Source organism: Mandrillus leucophaeus, unplaced genomic scaffold, assembly GCF_000951045.1.
Source record: "Mandrillus leucophaeus isolate KB7577 unplaced genomic scaffold, Mleu.le_1.0 Scaffold242, whole genome shotgun sequence".
Taxonomy (NCBI): Eukaryota; Metazoa; Chordata; class Mammalia; order Primates; family Cercopithecidae; genus Mandrillus; species Mandrillus leucophaeus.
The window spans coordinates 2,135,883-2,163,689 of NW_012102499.1; the positions used below are offsets into that span (position 1 = coordinate 2,135,883).

At 39.8% G+C, this 27,807-nt stretch overlaps 1 protein-coding gene across 1 annotated transcript in view; it reads left to right on the forward strand.

The window, feature by feature from the left end:
• The window catches only part of RASEF (RAS and EF-hand domain containing), a 77,252-nt gene that overhangs the window by 40,075 nt on the left and 9,370 nt on the right, over positions 1 to 27,807 (forward strand). The window contains exons 4-16 of the mRNA XM_011982772.1: positions 853 to 948; positions 4,299 to 4,376; positions 7,039 to 7,154; positions 9,254 to 9,322; positions 10,954 to 11,038; positions 11,991 to 12,079; positions 15,765 to 15,999; positions 16,304 to 16,441; positions 16,557 to 16,704; positions 18,392 to 18,473; positions 19,722 to 19,836; positions 23,810 to 23,929; positions 26,341 to 26,417. Coding sequence (XP_011838162.1) covers positions 853 to 948; positions 4,299 to 4,376; positions 7,039 to 7,154; positions 9,254 to 9,322; positions 10,954 to 11,038; positions 11,991 to 12,079; positions 15,765 to 15,999; positions 16,304 to 16,441; positions 16,557 to 16,704; positions 18,392 to 18,473; positions 19,722 to 19,836; positions 23,810 to 23,929; positions 26,341 to 26,417 — 1,448 coding nt within the window. The remainder of the gene's footprint in view (positions 1 to 852; positions 949 to 4,298; positions 4,377 to 7,038; positions 7,155 to 9,253; positions 9,323 to 10,953; positions 11,039 to 11,990; positions 12,080 to 15,764; positions 16,000 to 16,303; positions 16,442 to 16,556; positions 16,705 to 18,391; positions 18,474 to 19,721; positions 19,837 to 23,809; positions 23,930 to 26,340; positions 26,418 to 27,807) is intronic.

The following is a 27,807-nucleotide window of genomic DNA, read 5'->3' on the forward strand; positions in this document are numbered from 1 at the left end:
TTTTCTTTCTTTTTTTTTTGTATCATTTCCTGAAATTATCTTTTTCTGTCTCCTCCACTAGAATGCATGAGAACATCAGTTTTATTGTCCCCCTCTCTGTCCCCATGTCCCCAGTCCCTTAGAACCATTGGTTGGTGATAAGTGAATATTTGTACACTGAATTTTACTGGCTATCAACATAAAACTATTTGAATACTGAATGTAAGATATAAAATTATATAATTTATTAAGAGAAAAGGAAATTTAGAGATGTTTCAGCCCATGGGAACTTCTGAATGGCAATCCCCTGACCTCCTGGGGTGCCTTATTGCCATTCTCTGCTCCAGAAGAACTTGAAGGGACACCCCTGAAAAGTACCAGCCCACAGGGAAGCACTTTGCATAGCAATTTGCAGTGATGTGATTGGGATTTAGATAAGGCATCATCTCTAGGGAAAAGGATGCACCCAGGATGCCTTCTTGAGTCCTGATGACATGATAGGATTCCAGTAAGCACAGCAGCCCTTCACTGTGCCATATCTTTTAACTAATTTTAGCAATAATTAATTAATTGGTGTGTTACGGCCTCTATCACAATGTGAGTAATAGTCTTAGATGTGTCACTCCTGGGTGAGGTGTGTATGTAGGTTGTGGGATTCTGCTCTTCTGTCAGTTTTGTAGGTTTCCATTCCAAAATTGCGGTACTTCTGAAGTCAGTTGATTTCCTTCTGATATCCCTTCTCATCCTCCCTGTGTAGGAAAACTGAAGTCAGCCTTAATTTGACACAAAATGTTTCTCACCTGTGGGGTTTTGAAGGTTGTTTAAGAGGGTGAACCTATTTAAATGAACACAATATATTTTTTTTTCCTTTAGGAAAAGCGCAAAGCTGAGGAAGCCCTCAGTGACCTCAGACGTCAGTATGAAACTGAAGTAGGAGATCTGCAGGTGACCATTAAAAAGCTAAGAAAGGTAGGCATGTGGCAGCTGGACTTTTAGGAACAGCCTCAGCATCTCAGTGTATCTAAGTCATTAACAACCAAAAACATTTGGAATCCTATTGAAGTGGCACATAGATCAGATTTCAGAATCAAGGAATTCCTTGGAAAGACCTTTTCTTTTCTTTCTTTTTCCTTTTTCTTTTTTTTTTTTTTTTTTTTTGAGACTGAGTCTTGCTCTGTCAACCAGGCTGGAGTGCAGTGGCAAGATCTTGGCTCACTGTAACCTCTGCCTCCTGGGTTCAAACAATTTTCCTGTCTCAGCCTCCTGAGTAGCTGGGATTACAGGCACATGCCACCATGCCTGGCTAATTTTTGTATTTTTAGTAGAGGCAGGGTTTCACCATGTTGGCCAGGCTGGTCTCGAACTCCTGACCTCAGGTGATGCGACTACCTTGGCCTCCCAAAGTGCTGGGATTACTGCGCCCAGCCTGAAGACCTTCTTTTAAGAGCCCCTTGAGTTCCTCTTTATTTTCCAGGGGCCACATGTCTTTTTCATAGATCTGATCAATATTTTCTGATCCCTTCAACCGTTGTCCATAAAACTTCAGTTTGCTTTCCTTGGTCTTCACCAGCTTAGTACTCAAGTCCTTCGTGTCTAGTGGACAGCATGCCTCATCACTGTTTTTCTTGGTCATGTCAAATATCCATGTGTCCCTATCCCTAGCTTATTGCAAAGTGCATGGTAAGTATTCAGGGAATATTTATTAAATGAAATGAATATTGCTTTTCTAAGTAGAAAATTTCAGATTGAGGGTACCCTGATCACCAAGAGTCACCTGTTTTTGAAGAAGAGCAGAACTTGTTGAAGTGTGAGCAAAGATGTGATTAGGTTTTTTTTTTTTTTTTTAAATGTAGTTGGTTTTTGGCTTTTCCTCTATTTGGTTTCTAATGAGCAGGTTCTGTTTGGCTCAGTCATATCTGTCTGTTGTTTACCAGGTGGCTCTGTAGGGGGTGGAGGGGAGGGGAGGGATGTGTATCATTTGTCGATTTCCATGGTATAACTACTCCTGTCATTACTGATTTCATGCTACCAAGTTGATACCACTGAATTTAAGGTTGAGAAGAGATGCTTAAAGCAGACTCTCACCTGCCGGTACAGACTGGCCCCAACACTGTACTAGACACACTTCTTGGATCTGTTTTTCATTTTTCCCATAACTAATGGGAATGTGTTAGCTAAAATGAAAATGGATAATTAAAAAAGGATCATCCTTGCTGGGCATGGTGGCTCATGTCTGTAATCCTAACACTTTGGAAGGCTGAGGCAGGAGGATTGCTTGTGCTCAGGAGGTCAAGACCAGCCTAGGTGACATAGTTGAGATCCCACCACTGTAAAAATAAATAAATTAATTCATTAAAAAAATTAACTGCATGTGGTAGCACATGCCTGTAGTCCCAGTGAGTCAGCGGGCTGAGGTGGGAGGATCACTCGAAGCTGGGAGAGCAAGGCTGCAGTGTGAGCCATGATTATGTCACTGCCTTAAAAAAAAATCAAAAATCATTTCTGAAAATGGTGATGAGATTAAGTGACAATTAGCTATACTTTGTATTTTATACACTATCGCAATGTAAACCTCTGGGATGATTAAGAATTCTCCCCAGTAGCCTCCTTAGAAAATTAACATCAATTTGAACCTGATATCTAATTTTCAAAAGTTATTAGGCCATGCATACTATGCTTATATTACAGAATTGAATAGACCAGTCTTCTGTTTATGCTAGAGCCACAAATTCACTGAGTCAGTGCCCTGACTTATTTCTGTGGCTTCCTCAATCTTTAGACTAAGGGAACGTCTACAAGAAGAGATGCTGCAAATGATGAGGGCCAAGTGGTCTGAACAGTAAGAAAGGCCATATGTCGGGAGACCTGAATCCTTGTCAAAACTGTACCCATTTTTTCCCTGAAGCACCTGGGACAGTTCAGATCATCTTTCTGATTTTTAGTTTCTGATCTGTAAAATGCAGTTAATAATAAACTGTCCTTCCTATCCATAATGACTGATATTTTGTTGACTGTGCAGTTCACTAAGCCCTTTTTCATGATTTAAAAAATCAAATTCTCAAACTTTCTCTGAGGAGGCTATAAATAACCTGCTTTTAGAGATGAGGACTGAGTTCCAGAGAGGTTAAATAACTTGTTCAGAGTCACACAGCTAATAACTGATGGAGCCATGTTACTACACAGTTTGTGCTTTCTCACTTATACCAGATTTCCTGCATGCCTGATGTGGTTGTTATGCAAAACAGCAAGGTGTTTATTTGAGAGTACGTTAAGGGCTATAGTTTACTAATTTGTTACAATAGCCACTAACTGTGTCCTTGATTCTGAGAAACTCATTTTTTCCAGATGGTTTTTCTTCTCTGAAGTCAAAATGCGTGTTTAAATCAATGGCTTTTCTCAGTCATAGTCAGCCTTGTGGCAGTCATGATGTTTTTATATAAACACTATCCCTTTATAGCATCTGGCAAGGTGAATAAAGTCCAGAGTCAAAGCACTTAGACTTGGTGAAATGTGGGATCCATTTTGATCAGTGCATAAACATTCCATAAATGAATCCCAGCAGATCCCCACCATTCCCAGAGGATGTAAGCTGTTTGTAGGAAAGGCATTTTGTTGTTGTTGTTGTTCTCCAGGTTATAAATGCTGTGGAACCAGTTTAGTCTGGTAATCATAACGAGTATGTAATTGTAATAGAAATGAGTCAACCAGCAAGCAAAGCTCATGCAGAAATGAGTTAATCCTCAAGCAAAGCTTAAATGTAGGTATTTATATAATCAAGTGTGTTTGTGTCTCTTGCTTCATGTTATACTCAGATTTTATTGATTTTAGTTATTTAATAAGCATTTCTTGAACTCACCATGAAGAGAACATATAGGTGAATCGGACGCTAATTCTGCTCTTAAAAAATCTTGCTCTCTAGGAGGGAAGGTAAGACATTTCTAAATAATTGTAATACAGAATGGAAAGTGTTAAATGCAGATAATACAAAGGAGAATAGAAAGATCAAGATTCCAATATAGCATAACCGAGTTAAAGCAAGAATTGGATTGCTTAATAGTTGAATGATTTCCAAAAAGGGCTTTTCAGCTGTTTCCAGAAAAGTTCATTTCACAACCAAACCCCCTTTTTCAAATGTTTAAATTATTTAGAACAAAATTTCAAATCCTTATGGATTTTATGTAGTTTAATGATTTATAAAGTCGCATTATGTTGAAAATTGGTGACTTCTAGAATTCTCATATGTATATTCAAGGATAGTCCTAAACTTAAAGCAATTCAAAGTGAGTTTGTAAGCACACAACTTTTATTTGGTCTTTCAGCTCGAAGAACAATCAAAACACATAAGTCAAAAGGAAGATGTGGCTGCACTGAAAAAACAAATTTATGATTTATCAATGGTAAGAATTACCTTTTCACTTACAGAAATGCACTTCCTGTTAGACCACATCATCATGCTCTTATTTCAGTGTTCCAGGAAGACCAGCTTAAAGAGAAATTAATACTATGGTTAGAAAAAATCCTTAAAATACGTTTGATCAAAGATATTATTTATGCAGGCTTTTCCCTCAATAATATCCCACTTATTGTGAAAGCTTTAACTTATTTTTCTTACAAAGTAGTAAAGACATAGTGTTTAAGTTTTGTAAAACATGGTAAACCCTGTATTCTTCCAACATCAGCTCTGGTCTGTACAATGTGATGCTTTGTGATGAGGATATTAGTGCCTTGCCCCTTCCTCCAAGTTTTTTTTTTTTCTTTTCTGTTGCTTTTCTGTCTTACGCCAGCCACATCTTTACTTTTAGTACTAACAAAATTGATAACATTTACATCTCTTCTGTTATCTTTACTAAGTTTTATTTATTTTGGTTCTAGATTAACTCCCAAATTTGAAAGCAAATAAAGAGTGTTTTCTTTATTATGATTCTAAATATTTTCACTGCAGAGCTAAGAAATGAATGAGACTTGCATTTCTTTCTCTCCATTCATTATCTCTGTTCCACTTAGAAGGCTCCCAGCCTCGTGGTCAATTGAATTCCTAGTTCCAGATTTTTCCACATCTTAGTTGGCTTTGTATTTGGATAATGACATTCTTGTAGAGCTTTTTGTTTTTCTTGGGTTTCTTGTTGCAAAAAGAAGCTCTACTATTTTCATGATATCACTGATACCTTAAGACTTATTTATTCTTTCCAATGCATGAAATTTGTTTAGTTTTTCTCCTTGAAAATATTAATTTTGGAGTCTATAAAATTTCAGTTCTTTTTTTTTTTGAGGTGGAGTCTCACTCTGTTGCCAGGCTGGACTGCAGTGGCATGATCTCAGCTCACTGCAACCTCTATCACCCGTGTTCAAGTGATTCTCCTGCCTGAGCCTCCCAAGTAGCTGGAACTATAGGCACGCACCACCACGCCCAGCTAACTTTTTGAATTTTAATAGAGACAAGGTTTTGCCATGTTGGCCAGGATAGTCTCGATCTCTTGACCTCGTGATCACCCACCTTGGCCTCCCAAAGTGCTGGGATTATAGGCGTGAGCCACCGCACCTGACACAATTTCAATTCTTATTGGACTGTTTTTTAAACTTGCTACCCATACATTCTGCAATTTCTTTTCACTGGGCTTTTCACTGAATTGCAGCATTTTGCATATTGCAATTTTTTGGGAGGAGAGGGTTATCCTCATTTCGCCATAGCACATCCTCAAGAAACTTCTTCAGAAAGAACATGTGAGAGAGAAATTTTCTGTTTTTGAATATTTGAGAATGTCTGCATTCCCCCTCACAATTTATTGAGTTTGTCTAGATAAACTAGGCTTTTGTGGGACTCCTCTAGGATTTATTAATTTAATTCTTTCTCAGTACCATTTTTTTTTTCAAATACCTGGCAATGGTTGGTGATCTGTTCATATTTTAAAGTGAAGGACTAGTTTGGTTACTTGAGGTAGCTCGTGTAGGATCCTGTGGGGTGTGAACAGATCGACTCACCTGAAGGCCTCTCTCCCGAAAGAGTGTCTTCCTAGGAGCTCTGTGTGTGAAGCTGGCAAGGGACCCCAGGTACCAGCGTGAGTGGGGCAGGGATATTCAGAGAGAAGCCTTAGCTTTTTTTACAGGAGCCACTCAATTTTTAAAAAGATAATCTCTGTCTTGTCTTTAGAATCCACTCTGGCTCTCTACTGTTACTTGCTAGGGTAAGACAGGGGATGGGCTTGGTGGGAAGGGTGCCTTACTATACAGTTTTAATCTCTCTTTCCAACCCCATATCTGGTTCTGTCTTTCTGGGGTTCGGCCTGGTCACTTGTCTCCTCCTGGGTTCTGTGTCAAAACCTTGAACACACTTCCTCTAGACTTCCATTTCTCCAGTCTTTTCCCTTTGGCAACACATTTCCATCAGTTTCCATTTTCTAGAAGTGCGTTTAAGTCACTTGAATGCTCTGGCCCCCTCTTCCATTCTTTTAGCTGTTATTGGTTCATTTCCTTTGGCGTTTCATTTTACTGAGGTTTTGGAAGGGGAAAAAGACAAATTCATGTGCTCCGTCCACCATCTTGAACGGACGTCTCCAATATTATTTTAAGAAAACACAGAAATGTTCGGATCACACTGGTTTATTTTTAAGTGCAAAACTTAAAATATTAAGTGATAGAATTTATTTGTAAAAAGTAGCCAGTGTACCTACCAGGTACTATAGGTACTATTGATTCCACAAAATGTTTATCAATAATTTTATAGCTCTCATGAAATAAAGCAGGTGTTCGAATAGTTGGTGTCAGTTAATTTGCCAGTAACGTGTTGAAATACATCATGGTAAACCCTTGACTGTTGTAGTTTGGTATCAAATATCAAGCATAGAAAAATGAAGAATAACTTTGAGAATTTAGATTTTTGACACTTTATGAATTTATAATGATTTCAAACTACCTTGAATTGACAAATAGTTCTTTGAACACCGAGATTTGAAGAGTTGTGGAAGGGTGAGAGTGGTGTGGGAGGGTGACACGACACTACTTCATTTCTCCCAGCCAGAGGAAAATATGAATCTAATGACCTCCACTTTTCCTTTTATCCAGGAAAATCAGAAAGTTAAGAAAGAGCTTTTAGAAGCACAGACAAACATAGCCTTCCTTCAGAGTGAATTAGATGCTTTGAAAAGTGATTATGCTGATCAGAGTCTGAATACTGAAAGGTATGAACTTTGCATTTTATTTGTTAGTTTGAGTAGAATATTGAGATGATCATCTGAGCAAAAGAAGCAGCTCAGTTATGGAATAATGAAGAGTTAGTAACTTTGCTAATATCGTCTTTATTTTCTAAGGATTTTATTTTCAGTATCAGATTTCCCAGTGTTTTTTGTGTTTTTAATTTTTTAAAGCAAATAGAATAATTATTGTCTGCGTAGGCTAGCGTAGGGCTTAATAAATGTTTGAATTAGCTGGGACCTTAAAGAATATACCTGCAGTGTCAAGGGTTAGTGCTTATTAAAGTGCTTTGAAGTCAGGAATCCTGGCCATAAAACATAAGAAAGGGAGAAGTAGGCAAGTCTATTTTTGTGTGTGTGTGTTTTGCAGTATGGTGTTAATACAATAAATCCTAATACACATACATACACTCACAGACATGTATTTATATATAAGGAACATAGACATGTATATTTTTATATGGATGGTAAATATAAAATGCATAGATAGGTGTATATGTGTGTATCCCCTAGGACATGTACGCTTGGGAAAAATATCTTTTTTGGGGTTTGTTTGCAAACTTTAATCGGAATTAAGGTCTTATAAGATCTAAGAAAACAGTGAAATATTATTATTTACTACATACAAGTCTCTGAACTAGATAAGGAGTTATGAGAATATATATATATATCATATATCATATATATATGATGTGGGCTCTGTGTTTTGAGAATTTCAAATTTAGTTGGGGAAAAAAAGCAAAAAGATTATAGGGTTTAACAACAGAAGAGCTAAAAAATATCAGAAGCAGTGCCACTAACGTAGTCATGGTTTGGGTTAATTGCTGTGTGATCACAAAAAAGAGTTTGTTTTAGTTCAGAAGAGATGAAGAACTGTGTTAAAGAGGTGATGCTGGAGGTGAGCCTAGGTAGACAGATAGCTCTGTGCTGGGAAAGGGGGAAGAGGCAGCCAGGATGGCACCATCAGCAACTCAGAGCTGGTGGCACTGCCGCCTGCCAGGCACTGTCCTGGTCCTTCACAGGCATTAACTGATCCAGTGCACACAACATCCGATGAGACAGAGACCTTCATTATGTCCATTTTACAGATGGGAACAGAGAGTCTCAGAGATGTTCCAGGTAAGGCAGTAACCAAAGCAGGGGCCAGAACATAGGAAAGGATACGGCTTGGGGAAAGGTGATCAGACCACAGGGCAGAAAGAGACATTCTGAATAGAAAAGCAAAAGTTTAAAAAAACTTAAGAAGTTTAAAAGCTAGTTTAAGGTTATAATAGAAGGCCCCCGAACTTTGGGTTAAGGAACTTAAATTCCTAGAGACAATTAGGAAATGTGTACTTTTATCATCCAGGGAGCAGATGGACAGGTTATTGTGAACCAAAGATAGCCTGGGCGTTTTGGGAAGCTAGTGATGAGGTTTGCGTGCTCAGCGGGACAGGGGCTGGAGGAGAGGCCGGTGTTCTGAGTGCAGCTTGGGGAAGAAGCCAGAGCTTCCATCATAAAGCAACAGAGGGATTGCCACAGGGTGAGTGTCTCACGAGCTTAGCAAGCCTGGTTCTTTGGGGGTCTCTGTGGTTTAGGTAAGGAGAGGAGGGAGGGCAGGAGTAGGGTGAGACAGGGAAAGAGGAAGGAATCACAGGAAAGGAGAAAATAGATGGAGCTGGGATTATCTAAGGATGAGCAGGGAAGGTTCAGAGGATTGAAGGCACAGTTTCTGAGATGCCCTGAGGAGAAGGGACCCAGGAGGTTCAGCCCTCATGGAGAACAGAGCTGGGTCAGCGAGGGTGGGGATGGAGGAGCTGGTGGATGCTGAGATGGGCTGAGGAGGAGAATCTCTAGGCTTGTGATGTCAGAGGTGGGGCGGAGCCTCACAGGAGAAAGCACAGCATGTGAGTGTGTTTGTGGAGTCGCAGAAGGAGAGGAGGCCGCTGAGGCTACAGAGGCCCAGAGCAGGAGCACGGGAAAGGTAGAAAACTGTGGCCAAGGACACTCCTCTTTGAAAAAGGTGGAAAAGGGTCTCGGAGGGTAGGTATAGATGAGGCAGGGCTTGACACCTAATTCTCACTCAAACATAAAATATAATTTTACAGGGATCTGGAAATAATCCGAGGATACACAGAAGATCGAAATAGTCTTGAGAGGCAAATTGAAATACTCCAGTAAGTTATCAGATCAAATGCTCATTACATTTACATTTCACTTATTTTTTTGTTAATAGAAGACATAACACATAGAATGTGAGTTTGCCATGCTCTGAGGACTGCATTTGTGGCTCAGTGTGTGTTTCTTCTGAGGGTGGGTACTTGGCATCTCCTTTTAGCTTTCTGATGCTTGTAATCCTAAATATATTATCCAGATGTGGGGAATAGAGTATAAATCTCTAAACATCTTGGGAAGTCAGGGGATATGTCCAGTGTGCATTATGCCTCTATAAAGAAGAACAGCCCTGAGCACTCAACTTTCTCTGAGTTCTGTACCGCGAGTTTTTCAGGCTTCTCCTATTAGTGGGGCCACAGGGCTCTACCTCCACAATTCTTTCTCAGTTTGTTGTGTTCACTTAGAAGTATATTTTTCTTAGTTTTTTTTTCCTCTCCCCAAGTAGAGATATACCCACTCTGTCAGCTTTATGACTAGGTTATAGCAGTTCCATTCTCTGAGAGTCTTCCCCACAAAACCTAGCTCTCTCCCTCCCCTTTCTTTCTTTTCCACCCATGCCGCATTGTCTGCTGGTTTCAGTTCCCGCCAATGAAGTCAGGTCAGGTTTGACCTTTTTTGTTTCCCACCATTTTTGAATGCTTATTAAGTCTCACCTGTGGCAGTTGTAGAGTTCATGTATTTCAGTAATCCTTTGAGTTATTTTATTCATTCATTCAGTCAACAGATTTGTCAGTACTTCTTACAGGCCAGGTATGCCAGGAGTAAAGGATAGAGTGGGAAGTGGGTGAAAAATCTCTTTCTCCTTGTGGGGCTAGTCTAGGAGAAGAAGAGAGAAATGGATCAATAATTATAGAAATAAATATAAAAGGCCAAACGAGAGAGATGCAGCAAAAGAAAGGTACATGTCTCCTAAGGGGAGCTTTGGCCTATCAAAGAAGGTCAAGGAAGTGTTCCGGAGGAAGTGAGGATTGAGCTAAGATGCGAAGGGTGAACCAGCCTTAAGCTGGGGAAGGTTGGCCACTCTGTGGGGCAGGAGCTGTGGAATCATAGCTGTGCTGTACAAGAGGGTGCTGAAGCTCTGACAGCTTAAATGACTTCTGTTAAGTCATATGGAAATAAAAGTTAGGATTTGAACCCAGATCCAACTGAGATCATCACCCAAGTGTTTACCTGCTACACGACAGTGCCAGGTGGAACAGTGCCAGGCCGTGCATAGAATGCAGGAGCTGCCAGGAGCATGAGGCCAGATACAACACACTGCATTCATCCCTGACCTCTGACATGTGGGAACTGGCTGGCCAGGTTCAGGCATTTAGGGAGCTTTCGAAGACCTGCATGAAATCTGTTCAGTCAGCGGGGCTGCGTGAAGGAAGAGTGAGTTCCACAGCTCAGACAGGTGACTCCTGTAAGGCCCTGCGACTTTTAAGGAGAGAGGAGTCATCGATTCAGCTCTTCTACTTTAAGTAATGAATTACCTCAGTTTATGAGGTTTGAAGGGAAGTGGTGGAAAGTTGCAGAAGATGATAAGCTGTTCCACATTCTGAATGTTACAGCTAGGAAAGAAAGTGATGGCAGTGACGCCCCCAATGATACTTTCCCTGTCTCTCTTTCTGCTTGTTTCTTTACTCTGCAGAACAGCTAACCGGAAGCTACATGACAGTAATGATGGCCTTAGAAGTGCCCTTGAAAACAGTTACAGCAAGTTCAACAGATCTTTGGTATGCCACATAGTTTTTTATCCTGTATTTCATTCTTTCTAGTGGTGGAGTATTTTGGTGTTGATGAAAATAATGTAATTTCTTAAAGGAGAACGTCACGCAAATCCTTATAATAATGAGAAAATCTTTATGTAAAATAAAACGAGGCAGCATTGTTCCAAATTAAAAAGTATACTACCCTTCTGAAGAAATAAGTGTCTCGATGTTAACGAACTCTTTTTATAGATGTTCTAGGAATCTAGAGATAGGTGTGTAAAATGTAATCTTTGGCCTGAAAGAGTTTATCATGTAGTAGGAAGTTAAGATGTACACAGATGGATAGGAGAATCCCAGAGAGGTGAAAATAAAATACTGCCCAGTTGAGAGCTGGGAGAAGGTGCTTCTGTCTGAGGGGTGAGTTTAGACTTGTGAGTATTCTTTATGTCAGTGAGATGCTCAGAATGGGAGCCTTGGATTTCAAACCCTCCTACAGAAATCAGCTTAGCTCATTTGGAATTGTAAGGGCCTCTCCCAGACTGCATTTGTCACGAGGCCTCTTATCCCACTTGTGGAAGTCAGCTTCATGTGTGAGATTCCAGGGTCATATTGAGATATGGAGGGGTCAGTCACTAAGCCAAATGATGGTTCAAGAAGAGACACGTTCAAGGAAGTTGGTGGTTCACGGTCCTGGCAATGTGGGGAACCCCAGTACTCCTTTATGGAATGTGCAGTAGGGTTTGGACGTAAGATAGGATGAGGAGGCGAGCATACTATGGCAGTCATCTTCGTCGCAATGTTTCCCTTGACTTTTTTGCTCACATTTGCTCAGGTAGTGTAATATAACTTTTAGTTATATTAGAAGTTTGAATAGTGTGATGTGGTTTTAAAAAGTGGGTTTGTGTGTGCCTGTGTGTATATAAAGTGTTTACATGAAAATTACATGAACTAACAAATAATTACTTCTATATTACAGCGTATAAATAATATCTCACCAGGGAATACCATTTCTAGAAGCAGTCCCAAATTCACTGGTCATTCCCCTCAACCTCTAGGCTATGACAGGTATGTTAACACGTCCTCACTTTTTGTTCGAGTTCAGGATCACAGTTAAAAGGAAAGTAAATTTCCTTGGAGGTGGATTAAAATAATAGAATACATTTTGGTCACTAATTTATATTTTCCATGATGTTAAAAAGTTTCTAAAACATGAATCATGTAAAAATTAAAAGTGTTTCAGAGAGGCAAAGTTATTTCCTAATGATGTTATGAGTTGGTTTTTTATATGCTCACCATTACCTCATCTCTAATCATGTCTTGTTTCTTAGAAGTAGACTCAATAAGAGATGTTTCAGGGATGCAAGTAGAATTATGGTATATGATGCTGCAGTATTTCTGGTGTATAATGTTGAAGCTTTTGGCATGATCTGTAAATATTCAATAGCTCAGCATAATATTATGTGAGCTATGTTGCAGAAAAGGGAAACTTTCAAAGCAAATATAAATATGGCTAGTAGATCCTTATAAAATAGCTACTGTATTGAAGGAGTCACAGAGGCTTACCAAAAGTTAGAATTTAGCCCTGCATTTAATCAAATGAACTGAAATATTAGGCCTTTTATTACGTGAGACCTAGTAATCACTTAGAGATTACACGAGTGTATGTGTATGTTTATACACATATGTCCAGTGTTGCTAGTTAAAAGTTAATTTTGTAATATGTCAAAAATTTGAAATTGGAAGTGAAAGCATAAACATAAAGTTTCCAATTCTCTATATCTTTGTGACTTTTAGCTTCATGTTTATCCCCTTTTCATTGGGATACTTTTGGTAACAAGAATAATGTACTTAACATCCTGGTGTTAGAAATGGTCATGTTGCCATTTAGGAAGACCTGTTACGAAGGCTTATTGGTGACCACTTCCAAGAAAATTCTATCAGGTTTAAGTTGTTTCTACTGTTTACTGATTTGCTCAATAAAAAAAAATCTAATGGCTTGATTTATAGATAGCTGACTATTCTGTTATTGAGAAATAATAGATTTTTTTTAATGTGTAGGTGTGATGTCATTTTTGACTAATATTTAAAATGATTCTAAGCAAATTGGGGGGAAAGGTATACAACTGAAAAGTATTTCAGAAATTTCACTGTGATTCATTTTGAAAAGATTAGACACCATGAAAGGCTCATAAGAACTGGAGTAAAGCTCATCAACAAAACATTCTACGGGACAAAGTCATCACGTCCCCAGCATGTTTGAGTGATGTAGCACTCATGTGCCTACTTCCTTGAGCTGTGATGAGAGACCACCATAGCCTCAACACCATGCCCTTTCTGGGTGTGTGTGTGTGTGGGGGGGTGATTATTTTGATATAAGAAGTTAACATTTTATTTTATTTTTGATGCTGATATAAAAATGTAATAAAAGCATGTACATAAAATTAGATGTACAATAAAATTATATTGTTTTTATAGCTTTATTTGGTTTTATCTTTAAAATTTATGTTGGCTTTGTTTTTTGCAAGAACTCTAACAAAAATTTAATTTGTTTTGTAATTTTACATAGTTAATTATAATGAAAATATTGAGGGGTGGCAAGATGGTTGACTTTGAAAAGGATATGCAGTTCAATTGAGTTTGAGAAAGTTTGACCTGTACCTGTGTTTTTATTTTTATTATTTTTGCTTTGAAAAATTTTTCAACTTTTATTTTAGATTCGGGGGTACATGCACAGATTCGTTACATGGGTATATTACGTAATGCTGAGTGTGCCTATATTTTCAATTTAGAGTCTAGATGTTTATTCAGGTGAATTCTTAATTTGGGACTTCATGTTTTCTTTGCTCCTTGTCAAAATACAAGTGGACTTAAAATAAATCATAACCAGTAGTGAAGACATGGAACTGAAGTAGTTTGTAGTAGATTATAACTAGAATGGTTTTCTTATGTACTTTACAGTTGGACCTAAAATCAGTTTCAGAAGGAGAGTTTTATAAATAATGCAATAATATGTTAGCAATATATTTTCAATGTTATTGTTAATAATACATATTAACAATAAATATTAAAATATATTAATGTATTTTATTATTGTTATTCACAATATATTAACACACACTCACATGCACACGTGCACACACCTAGCTAGCTACATAGATTGAGATATGATATAAAATTCTTGACTCAGCATAAAGACTTTATAATTGAGCAGTATTGAGAGAGAGGAAGTTAAATCATCTTTTTAGTTAATTTTAAACATTTGCTAATGGCATAAAAATACTTTTGACTTCTCAGATTTACATGGCTCATACTTAATTATATTAAGCTCACCTCTCATCTAAGCATGTCTACTTCTTATTTCTCATATCTGAAGACCTATGTATCGTGCTTATTCTCCCTTTCCAATGATTCATGTAAGTGTATTGGTAGGATGGTGCCCATGGTGTGTAGTGGGTGGTAAATAAGTCATAACCATCAGTGGTAAACTTAGATTCTTATGGAAATTAAATGGAAAAGCAAAAGTAAACAGGGATGTATACAGTTTCTTTTGATTCTCTTATTCGATGTGAATTTCTGCCTCACTTATAACATCTCCAGAGTTTCACTAATGTTAAGATCTATAGAAGTCAGGAGTTCAAGCCTTTATCTGAGGCACCTCCCTCCCTATGAAACATTTCCCAGAGGGGTGTTTCCAGATGGTGTATCAACATTTAGTGGCAGAAAACTTATGTGTCAAATCATACATTCCAGCAATGTTTCTAATTGCTTATCATTTTCATCAGATGTTTCTAATTGCCTATCATTTTTTGCCATGTTGATTAGAAATCTGACATCCAGAAAAGCTTATCTTATTTTGTCTTGTGCAACCTGAGAGGATGTGGTCTTCTTCATGTATCAGCTCTTCAAGTATTGAAGAGAGAAACCATTAAGGGTTAAGTTGAGTACACCGAATCTTATTTTTCAGATCTGAGGGTCTTGAGTCTGACGTTGTGGTTGCCTTTTCCATTTGGGCTCTCAGCAGCCCTTTTAAGTACGGATGTTATCTAGAAATGGACACAGTGTTCAGAATATAGTCTGACCACCTTAGAGTAAAAAGGCTCATATGTTCTGCATACATTTTTATAAATACAACTTGAGATTGTGTTTATGTCTTACGTACCCTAATTCTTTTTGTATCAGGAAATAGCATGATTTTTTTTTTTTTTGAGACAGAGTTTTACTCTTTTTGCCCAAGCTGGAGTGCAATGGTGCGATCTCGGCTCACCGCAACCTCTGCCTCCCGGGTTCAAGCAATTCTCATGCCTCAGCCTCCCGAGTAGCTGGGATTACAGGCATGTGCCACCACCCCGGCTAATTTTGTATTTTTAGTAGAGACGGGGTTTCTCCATGTTGGTCAGGCTGGTCTTGAACTCCTGACCTCAGGTGATCCACCTGCCTCGGCCTCCCAAAGTGCTGGGATTACAAGCGTGAGCCACCGCACCCGGCCTAATAACATGATTTTTTAAATGGCCTTGTTTGTTAAGTGTTTGATGTAAGGGTTTTTATCTTAACTGATTGCTGCATAGAATGAACTGATGCTGCTTTGAGCATTTTATTTCCCCTAATGCCTAATCATGAAATACACTGCGGCTCTTAGCAAAAGTGAGAACGTCGGCCTACTTGATTCCATCTAATAGCATATGGTCTATTGCCTGTACGTTCTTGAGCATCCCCAGCCCTCAGGTAAATTGGTCTTCCCCTTTATTACCAGGTCATCCCGCTCTTCCTATGTGGATGAGGACTGTGACTGCCTGGCCCTCTGTGATCCTCTGCAGAGGACAAATTGTGAAGTTGACAGCCTGCCTGAAAGCTGCTTCGACAGCGGCTTGTCTACCTTGAGAGATCCCAATGAGTATGACTCAGAAGTGGAATACAAGCACCAGAGGGGATTTCAGAGGCCACACGGGGTGCAGGAGAGCTTTGGAGGTGATGCTTCAGACACGGATGTAAGCCCTAGACACCACTGCTCTCCTAGGCCTTCTACGTGATTGAAATCTGTCACCTTATTTGCCTTCTGTCTGTTATGGGAATCTGTTTTAAAGGTCACAAACATAAAGCATAGTTAATAAAATGCTTTTTTCTCCACAGAGTTAGGGAGAAATTCTCATAGATTGCCATTCACTGTCACTCTATTCCTGAATATTAATAGCATTGACTGTTGATTTAGCTGCATAGTTTTCTTCTTTGTAATCCATAATACGTACATTTCAGGCTTTGTTTCTTAACTGCTGACATTTTTTAAAAAAATAGGTTCCTGACATAAGGGATGAAGAGACATTTGGTTTGGAAGATGTGGCTTCCATCTCAGACTGGAAGCTCCAAGGAACTGTTAGTGAAGGCAGCATTGTTAGTTCATCGAGAAAGCCCATCTCAGCACTCTCCCCCCAGGTAGGTGTCTCTGAGACACTCCTGTTCATGAACACTGCTTATTTTCTGTGCAGTGTTACGTATTAGGATGAAAACTGGCAATACCTTTATCATTCACTGTGGCTTTTCCCCCCAGACAGACCTGGTAGATGACAACGCTAAATCTTTTAGCTCACAGAAGGCTTACAAGATTGTGCTTGCTGGGGACGCTGCAGTGGGGAAGTCTAGTTTCCTCATGAGACTTTGCAAGAATGAATTTCGAGAAAATATAAGCGCCACCCTGGGTATGGCTCCTGTTTTGGTTGATAATGGGAAAATGATCTTCCTTAGCTTGATTTTCTCTTCTTCAGGGATTACATACACAGATACTCAGTTAAACCGTTTTCTCTTTCTCTGTGTATGTGCACATATGTAGATATGTGTGTGTGTGTGTGTGTGTGTGTGTGTGTGTGTCTCCTAGTCTATGGAAAGGTCCTTCTTGTTTTGGTCAAGGCCTGCTTTTAGGAAAGGAAGACTAAAAGGACAGAGATATCTGGCTGGGTGCGGTGGCTCATGCCTCGGCACTTTGGGAGGCCGAGCCAGGCGGATCACTTGAGGTCAGGAGTTCAAGACCAGCCTGGCCAACATGGGCGAAAGCCCATCTCTACCAAAAATACAAAAATTAGCCAGGCATGGTGGTGGGTGCTGGTTGTCCCAGCAACTCGGGAGGCTGAGGCTAGAGAGTCGCTTGAACCTGGGAGGCGGAGGTTGCAGTGAGCCAAGATCGCACCACTGTACTTCAGCCTGGGTGACAGAGTGAGACCCTGCCACAAAAAAAAAAAAAAAAAAAAAAAAAGCTATCTGCTTAGCCAATCAGATGAATCAAATCAAATTCAGAGCCTGAGATATCAGATTCATTTATTCGGCATGGATTCCCTGAGTCCCACTAAAAGCAAGATGCTGTTGTAGGTGCAAAGGATACATAGTGAAGAAGGTTGACAATCCCAGCCTGCACTGCACTTACGTCCCAATGGAGGGAAAGGGTACAAAAAAGAGGTTTAGGGAGTGGTGCAGTTTTACACAGAGTGGCCAGAAAAACCCTTTCTGCTAAGGTATCATTTGATGTTGACAGAGTGAAAATATGGATTGCCGCTTTGTCATTATGGTCAAAACCATAGCCAGACATATGCTCCATTCCCCACCTTCACAACAGAACAGTAGAACAAGTAGTATCCTGATTTCCCAAATGTGCATAATAATCAGTAAAAGGAGCTGAAGATATGCAAATTGTCATTTATTTTTCTTCTTCGTCTAAAGAATTCTTATTTTGATCACCCGAAATGTTAGAACAGTCCTCTTCACAATGGGTATCTTTGTAAATTTATGGTTCTCTGACACACTCTTCAGGATAACAAAGTTTACTTCACTTTGATTCATAGAAAGACTACATACAGTATTTGGTTCAGTTGTCAGAGACCATGATGCATGTAAGTGTGTGTGTGCTCTAACGTGTGTATATACACACACACATGTGTATACATGTTTAGATATACATACATTTATACACATATACCTACATATACACATACATGCATATACACAAAACATGTATCTGCACCTACACATATACATACATGTATACACCTGCACATTCACACATGCCCACTCATACACACATGTACACACGCCCACACACACAAATAAGACTGAGTTCATCCAGTCATCAGGGAAAATAAAACATAGATTTTTCCCTTGGCTCAAAAATTAAATCATTCCCCAAGTCAGCCAACCTGCAGATGGTGCCTCTGCACACACGTGTGGTCTGACTTGCCATTCCTATTTGAAGGTCACTCTCCTTAAAGGTCATGTTCATTCCTCCCTCCCTGGCTGAGCTGTGGCTTATTGGCTTTTGCCTCATCTAAAGAGGGCTTGAAAGTAAAAAGCCAATGGAATTATTTACATCATGCTCTCCACTCTCATGTTCCTTTTCAGGAGTTGATTTCCAAATGAAAACCCTCATTGTGGATGGAGAACGGACAGTTCTGCAGCTCTGGGACACAGCTGGTCAGGAAAGGCAAGTGCTTTCCGCAGCGCTGTGGGCTCTCCTGGGTTTGCACTAACAAGCCTTGCAGGCCACTTGATGTTCTTCCTACTCAAAATTCTATAATTATAATATACTTTATAATTATATGCATAATTACATGTATAATTATACAGTGTATTATAACTGTAAAATGCTTATCTTTTCGCACATCTTCTCCTCCTTCATTTACCTATGACTGCTGTGAGAAGAGGATCTTTAAGCTTCTTTTGAGCCGATGTTCAGTTGAGACAGAGAGTGTCCTTTGCTAACAAGAGAGGCAGCACTTTTGAGTGCAGTGACAGCCTGAGGAGCTCCCTGGCTGGAGAACAATAAATGATGGAGAAGAGAACCAGTCAGCTCCCCTTGATTAAGGGCAGAGGCACAAACCAGATAGCGGACTCGCATCTGGTGATGGCAACTTACCTTGCATTCCTCACCAATAAGCAGAGCATTCAGCACCGATTTTAATCTTGTCTAACTCCTTGGAAACAAAATTGTTCAGTTGTTCAACCCATGAGTATGGGATGCCTGCCTCTGTGCCAGGCATTATTCAGCGTGCTAAGATTCAGTGGTGAACAGACAGGCACGAATGCCTGCCCCCATGGCACTCATATTCTCTAGTAGACTGGGAATTTCAACATTTAAAAAAATATTTGTGGTTGACATGACTGTATTTTTAAAGTACTTATGAAATATTGCACTGGGTTTCGAGTTAGGGCATGTGTGTTGAGGTGTGCTCTTCCCACGGCAAATCCCCTGACCCCCGTGTATGTAAAGTCCTGGTATGTTAACGGCATTCCACACTGGTAGTTCCTCCACCCACCCACCCACAACACTCCCTGACCACCACCACCAAAAATAAGTATTCTCTAGTTTGTACCTCCTTCCAACCTCCTCTGTGTCCCACATGTGGCTTCTGGTAGCTTGTTGCTGAGGTTGAAATTTTTGGAAACTGTGCTCTCAACCTTGCCCTGGTTATGCTCTGGGGATTGTAGACGTTTTTGGGGTTGTTTGGTAGGGAGAAGGATTGGATTTTCTAAGTCGGTCACCCAGACTCTCATCCTGTTACCTTTCATTGGGTCATTCGAGACCTTTGGAATGGCTATTTCTCAGTCGTATATTGCAGTGAGAGTCTTCTCAATTTGGGGTTGGTTTTAGAAGATGAGAAAAAATGAGCATAAAAGAGAAGAGGAATGAGGCAACACAAACTGACTGATGATGCGGTTTTCTCTTTCTCAGGTTCAGAAGTATTGCCAAGTCTTACTTCAGAAAGGCAGATGGTGTTTTGCTGCTGTATGATGTTACATGTGAGAAAAGCTTTCTCAATATACGAGAATGGGTAGATATGATCGAGGTAAGAAATCACAATGGAGAAACAGAAAATTACACGAGGAAGTTTTAGGCCATCTTGGAAAATGCTGTTGCTCTTCTTTGTCGGAATGAACTTGATTAGGAACCGTTGATCCAAGCCATCAGGAGGAATTGGATGCTACAGGCAGAACTGGCCGCATTCATCTCTTCCTCAGGATGTGGGCACGTTTCCCTGAAGCCAAGGACACTAATGAAGGAAGTTTTGGGGAATAAAACTTCTAGGTTTTCTTATAGATAAAATCAGAATCCCATTGTAAGCAAGTAAAACTCCAGATAGCCTAGGAAGAAGCTATTACAAACAAGGAGATGGTGTGGTTGGGTGTGTAGTGTAGTTGAGGGCATGTAGGGGCGTCCACGGGCATGGGAAGTACAGGTGAAACACCACCTGGATATGAGTGTGTGTCAAGGTTCAATTTGTATGGGAGCTCTCTTCTCTTCTCAACCTTATTCTGGTAGTGATTTGGGATCTTTAGATGTCTCAGGGTACTACCGAAATACCAACTGGTATTTTAAATATGAGCATAGCTTCTGTGCTTTCTGTGGTTAAATAAGATGATGTCTTTCACCTGAGGAATGTTCCTGTCGTCTGTTTTCATGGTAAATAATTTTGAAAAGTAGGAAATGATGTTGACCCCATTTAGCATGCTGCCAGCAGTTATTAACATAACACTACAGTTCAAGCTACGGTTCAGCATGCTGTCTTGAAAAATAAAAGTAGTGGCTAATACAACTTTTCAAGTAAGTATATTATCTATAATTTAAGCAGGCGTTAAATTGCATTAGTGGCTGAACAGAGGACTGGTTGCTGTCTGATCTCAATTTAGCTTCTGGCATTATTATTCACTTTCTAACTAAAGAAGTAATGTGAGAAATGACTGATTGCAATTGGCAGTAAGACTTTAACAGTGATAAATAAATATGCACTGTGTTCTACCAACTTATCATGACTTAAAATGATTGTCAACACAGTGAAAGAGTGTTTACATTTATGTAACATTTTTACTTCACAGAATTTCCCGTGTTATAGTCATCTCTCTAGCATCTGAGAAATGAAATAAAAAACATTATCCTAATATTTTGTGAGAAAGTTGAAGCATAGAAAGCATAGGTAGCACTTACTTATTTAGTGGTTAGGAATAGAATAGGGGCTCACATCAAACCTCCTGATTCAACAGTGGTTGTCGTTTTGATAAAGCACCAGCGTGAGCAGAAGATTACTTGAAGAAGCCTCTGACATCAAGAAGGAATCCCAAGGCCTGTAATTCCAGCACTTTGGGTAGTCAAGGCAGGCAGATGGTTTGAGCCCAGGAGTTCAAGACCAGCCTGGGCAACATAGACCCCATCTGTACAAAAAAATACAAATATTACCTGGGTATGTTAGTATGGACCTCTAGTCCCAGCTACTTGGGAGGCTGAGGTGGGAGGATCATATGAGCCCTGGGAGGTCGAGGCTGCAGTGAGCCATGATTGTGCACTGTACTCCAGCCTGAGTGACAGAGCGAGACCACCATCTCAAATATAAAGGAATCCTAAGGTGTAATTAGAGCATAGAGGAGTGGAGGCTACGCAGATGAACAAATGGAGATCCCTGGGATAGAGCAGTAAGTCCAGAGAATAACAGATAACCCTAACTCATCCATATTAGTGTTTAAAATCCACAGCAAAATTGTTTTATTGTTGACATTTTTGGATTAGTCTTTATTTAAAATCTTTGGGTTATGCCGAAGAAAAGGAGGCACAAAAGCCTAGAGCAGCCACAGCGAAATAACCCTTATGTCAAGTGGCGCACTGCCATAATTTGCAAAGCACCTTCACGAGCTAAGATATCTTTTCTGCCACTGGTATCACCTTTTCATAGGGTCTGAAAAAGGAAGAAAACTGTAGAAGAGATGAATTCTTAAATTTGTTCTGGATGAAAAATTAGATACTACTAATGGCGTTTGACTTTCACCTTAGAAAAAGAATGGGCACAGTGAAGTTTCTCCATGGCTTACTCTTTCTAATTTGAGGAAATCCTGCAGGGACAGTTTATATGGCTACTGTAAATATGGGTAGAAATGAGTGGTGTGATCACCTGGATAGACCAGAGGATTGAGAAGCAGTAGACTGTCAGCGGTGAATAGACCCTCTTAATTAATAATTGATACACTTCGATGGAAAACTGCTGAGTTAAAAAATCTTGTAATAGAATTATGGATAAAGTAAAATTATAGCCATTTATTTATCTGGCATGAATATTTTATTGATTGAATATTTGGGTAAAAGCTGAATGGAGATACTTGAGATGTAAGATCTCTTCCCAACTTTAACACATTCAAAAATATTTTTTGACTATCTACCCGGTTCCTGTGTAGCAGTCTAGGTTCTCGGAATATATCTGTTAAGAAAACAGAGCCCTATCCTTATGGAGCTTGTGTTCTAGTAGGGGAGACAGATGAAAAGCAGCAAACACAGATCAGTAAATGAAATGATATGCTAGAAGGTGATAATGTTATAGAAACAAAATGAGAGCGGGTTGAAAGGCCTGACGATGAGGAAGTGGGCTGCTGTTTTCATCAAGGCAGCCTCACTGCGAAGGAGATATTTAAGTTGAGACTTGAAGGAGGTGCCCTTTACCTCTGTGGCTTTGAGGCGTCATTTAGATGCCTGGATTCTTGGGCTTACTGAAATGAATATTTGACTAATAACTTTCAAGTGATGCCCCTTGCATCCTGAGATCATTAAAGAAGACAGTTAACTAGCACATGAATGAGTGAAACAGCTAATTTTGGAGAAGGCCATTCATTCCCATCTTTCCTTTGATTTTATTACACTCTGGAGCCTTCTGTCCAAGGAAAGTTGCCTGAAGAGAAAGGAAGTCAATTACAATTTCATGTTGCGGCACGTTTTTTGATCCCGTATCAGGAATAGCCCCAAACCCAATGAGTACGCAGGTATCTTTAGTCACTCCAAAGAGTAATTTCCACATGTTTTCCTCAGGGCTGCCACTTCTCTTATTTAGGAACCAGAAACTTGTGTTTCTGTGCTAGTCAGGTTGTCTTCTTGTATTCTCATCATAGCCTGCTGAGGTGGGGTATGCCCTCATTCAGTCCTTCATTTTACAGACAGGGAGACTGCAGCGGAAACCTGCGGAGACTTGCCTGATCTGACACAGCCAGTGGGTCCAACTGGTGGAGGGGTGGGTCTCAGACTTGACTCTGCCACACTCATCTCACATTCCATGAGTTCCACTGTGACCCTGGGACCCTGTGACCATTGCATAGGCTGACATGGGAGCCTTATCTTAGAAACCATTACTTTGAAACATTGGTCCTTGACTCTTTCTTAGAAAAATGTTGACCTTCAGGAGTTTTATATTTTGCTTTTGTTGTAAACCAGAGAGCAGTGAGTGTGGAACTTCCAAACTGCCTTTTTGTTTCATTATAGCTGAAGAATTACTGTGTGTTTTATAACTGTAATAATGAACTTGACTTGTGATCACTAGTGTTTGAAGTAACAATTGTAGAAAATTATGTGAGCACCACAGCCAAATATGATTCTATGGTCATGCCTTTTGAGTTTATATTGACTTGTTGTGCTCTGTGTGCTAGAGATAAGAAATTAACAGATATGTGTTTCCTTTGCCGTAAAACTGATTAATCCCGGTGCCGTTTAGCCTTTTCATTAACCTAAGGATGGGGCATTGTATAGAGGCCAGGGTTATGGAATTAGTTTGGACCCAGGCCCTGACCCTTATACCTTCTTATTTAATGTCTCTGAATTTCAGTTTTCTCTTCTATAAATGGGAAAATGTATGACTGTTTTTAGAGATGCGTTGGGGTTTAAAGATACCCTCTATATAGGATCTGGCACAAAGGGGGCAAAGGGAAAATGGTAATTGCTGTTGCCGTTGTTCTGTGGTCAGCGTAATGTGTCCAGTGTTTGATGTGTGCCCCACTTTTCTTTCTTCCTGGTAGGATGCAGCCCATGAGACTGTTCCCATCATGTTGGTAGGAAACAAGGCTGACGTTCGTGACACTGCTGCTGCAGGGGGACAAAAATGTGTCCCAGGGCACTTTGGAGAGAAACTGGCCATGGTAAGAGTGAGGAAGCCTCAGAGTTGGAAGAGAACATAGGGGTTTGATGGCTTTGAAGTCAGTGACCTTTCACTTTTGTCTACCTTTGCTTGAGAGGTCCTTTGACAAACCTCCCCCATCTGAGGCGTCTGTCCGCAGAACTGCCATGACTCCCACTTCTTTTATGCCAAGGATTAAGTCCCTTGGGAAAGTAAAACAATCACATAATCATTTTCTCCCATTGAGTATCATTGACAAAAAGGAACCTACATAATCCCATCATCTTCCTCCTCCCTCTCACCTAGTTCCTAGAAACCTTCTCTAGTCCTGGAATCCAAGTAAAGGAAGAAAATGGTGTCCTGTTTTGAAAAGATGGCTTCGGTTTCAGAGGGTTATAATGCCAAAGGTGGAAGATGGTACAGTGCTCACCTGTGTGGAAGGGAATTGGAAGACTTCTTCTCTAAGATTTGTATCTAGTTGATATGAAAAATCATTCCCATATACAAATGCATACGCATTTTGGGGTATGCATTTGTATACAGGAATAAACTCATTCCTATTCAGATTGTTGTCATGGGCAGTGTTTATTCTCCCATCGGTGTCATCTGTCATCATGTCAGAATGCTACCTGGCTCTCTTCTGACCTGTCTTACCCATACAAGTACTTAGATGCACTTTGGGGCAAATAAATTCATATTGCAGCAGTCTGATTTGATGTTGATAGTGTTGTCTGTCGTCAGCACCAGGAAAGAACTACTCTGTAGCATGTGTATGTGAACTTCAAAAGGAAGTTTCAGTTTTAATATTTTAAGCTGGAATAATCGTTCTTGTTTTAAAATTTAGAACTGCACACCAAATGTGATAAATGTCACAACTAGGCAATGAAATGCAGAAGAGATTCATTCAATCCATGTTTATTGGTATCCACCATGTAAAAAACCACTTCATTATGTGCTGGGCCAAGAGCAGAGAACACAGCAAACAGTCCTCGCCCTCGTATTGTGTACTATCTGAGGGAGGCAGATGTTAAGCTCATGAAATCCACATGCTAGACACGGCCCCACACAGCCACTTTGAGATCTGGTTCTTCTTGGCTGCCTGCCAGCGTTATTCCCTCTCCACGATTTCCCAAAGTTTGCTTCTTTATGCATCGTGTGACCTCCACAGTCCCGCATCCTCAAAGGCAGTCTCTGTTTCACCCCATATCGCCCTGGATGTAGAGGCCAACACCAGCACTGACGGTTTCTACCGGAAATGCATTTGCTTTGTGGTGTTTGCAGATTTTGTATGGATTTGTGGGCTCATGGGTAAAGTTCCCATTGTGGCATTTTTCCCCATTTCCTGGCTTTTCTCATTCTCTCTGTTCTAGAGCAAGTATCACCTCCTTCCCTTGTCCCACACAGGACTGTTTAACCCACACCCAGGCCCACAACACTTAGTTCTCGTTTATTAAGAGAAAACGTCTTCAGCTGGTCAGACAAAGATACACAAAAATAACTTGAGCAATTATAATTGTGGCAGTTGCTGTGCAGGAGGATCAGAGAGTGCTCGGAAAGTTTACGATGGGAAGTCCTAATACAGACTTTTCAGGTTAGGAGCTACTGAATCTTAACTTCAGCATTACCTAAAAATCCCAGAAGTAGGTAGGTGTCAGACTGGTGGAGGGTGGAGGGAACCTAGGTGATGGGAAGAGCAGGTGCAAAGGTTCTGAGGTGCGAAGGCTTTGCGGACACTGGAGAATTGGAGGAAGGCAGAGGAAACTGCAGCTCTGTGAGTGAGGGGGGATGAGTGAGGTGAAAGGTGAAGCTCGGAGCTTGCCTGGGGCCACGTGAAGCTGGGCCTCATTGGCCATGGAAAAGCATTTGTACATTATCTAAAGAGGAACAGGAGGCATTGAAAGATTTGAAGCAGGAGAGTGACATGATACCATATGCACTATGGCTGGGAGGTTGCATAATAGAAGACTAGAGCGTGTCCTTTGGTTTCAGCAAACATGGAGGCTGCTGGAGCCAGAAAGGAAAAGTTAGCGGGAAGGAGGGTGTGTTAGCTGCTGGCCAAGAGGAAACAGACTCTTGATGGACATTTAAATCCTGAGTGGTTATCTTGAACTCATTTTTATCTGTCTCGGAATATTTGATAAAGAACATTTGGTAGCATGTGTTTTGACTGTTGGAAAGAAAAACCTTAAAACATGAAATGTTCTATTTTTTAAATGTAAAGTAAAAATCCTCCAAGTAGGAACTGTTCCTGGAGTAACTATGCTTAAATCATTTTCTTTGTAAGTACGGGAACTCTGAATTCAGTTTCTTAGCTATTAGTTACTCTTAGCATGCTCAGTAGGAACATATTTTTATGTTACTGATTTTAAAAGCTAAAATTTCAGGAAACTCAATGAAGGGCTTCATTTAATTGTGTATATTTCTTTTCTACAGACGTACGGGGCATTATTCTGTGAAACAAGTGCCAAAGATGGTTCTAACATAGTGGAAGCTGTTCTGCACCTTGCTCGGTAACGTTTGGGAAAATGGATGTAGGACTGAATTTTCGCTTGTTGCATATGTCACATTTCTTGTCCAGAATGTGCAGATGGAATATATGCGGGAAAACACTCTCTTATCTTTCAGTCATGGTGGGAGAAATAAATATGTGGATATTATAAAAACTGGCAACGTTGCTGTGAACACTGGCAAAATATCTTTACTGCCAAACAAAAGAGGTGCATCTGAGGTGTCGTTGACATTTCTGAAAAATGTCACCACAAAGTTAATAGTTGACTTGTATGAATCATTTCCAGGAACCAGATTTTATACACAAGGGACTATTATGAATACAACTGTCAATTATGATATTTCCCCGGGGAAAAGAGGGGAAAAAACAAAGCAAATTGTATGTCATGCCAGTTAGAAACACTTTGTCAGAATTATTACCTAGGTAATTATTAAGCTAAAGCAATAGTGTTAATAATAAATAACATTTGGGAAGTACAATAGAACGAAAACGGCATCATTAAAGAACTTGGATATAAATGTATGTGGTTTAATCCTTGAAGTAATTCTTAGGAAATAACATTATACATTAGATTTTTCCCTTCTACCTAGTTTTCTGCCATAAATGAAAAGATTATTATTTACTGGCCTAAAGGGATTAAATATCAAAAAAGGAAAAAAATCAAAATGTACATTACAAAATTCAGAGCAATCGTCTTTAATTGCAGACAAAGTTAAAATATAACTTTAGGCATGTCATTCTTTTTCTGATTATTTGTAAGGTTTTATAAGAATCTCAATTTTAGTATGATAATTGGCCTCTTCTGCTGGTGAACATTGATAGTTAAAATACTTTGCAATATCTTTAATGCTGTTTTTCAATTAATGACTTAGGGCCGGGTGCAGTGGCCCATACCTGTAATTCCAGCAGATCCCATTGGTTTCAGCAATATGGAGGCTGCTGGATCCAGGAAGGAAAAGTTAGCGGGAAGGAGGACGTGCTGGTTGTTGGCCAAGAGGAAACAGATTCTTGATGGACACTTAATTCCTGAGTGATTATTTTTATCATTTTTATGAGAGGCAAGGCAGGAGGATCTCTTGAACCCAGGAGTTTGAAACTAACCTGGGCAACATAGTGAGACCTTGTCTCTATTAAAAAAAAAAAAATATATATATATATATATACACACACACACACACACCCCCCTATATATATATATATATATATATGTACACAAACATACACATATACACATTAATGACTTGGCATTTATAGTGCTTAATAAAATAGAGTTCTATTAATAGAATGTTTGGACTAGGGCCACATGATAAACTATTGCCCTCACTTAAGAGAATCAGGATATGGACTTTGGGTGTCCTGCTTGGCATTAGTTTGTGGCAGGCTTGGCAGAT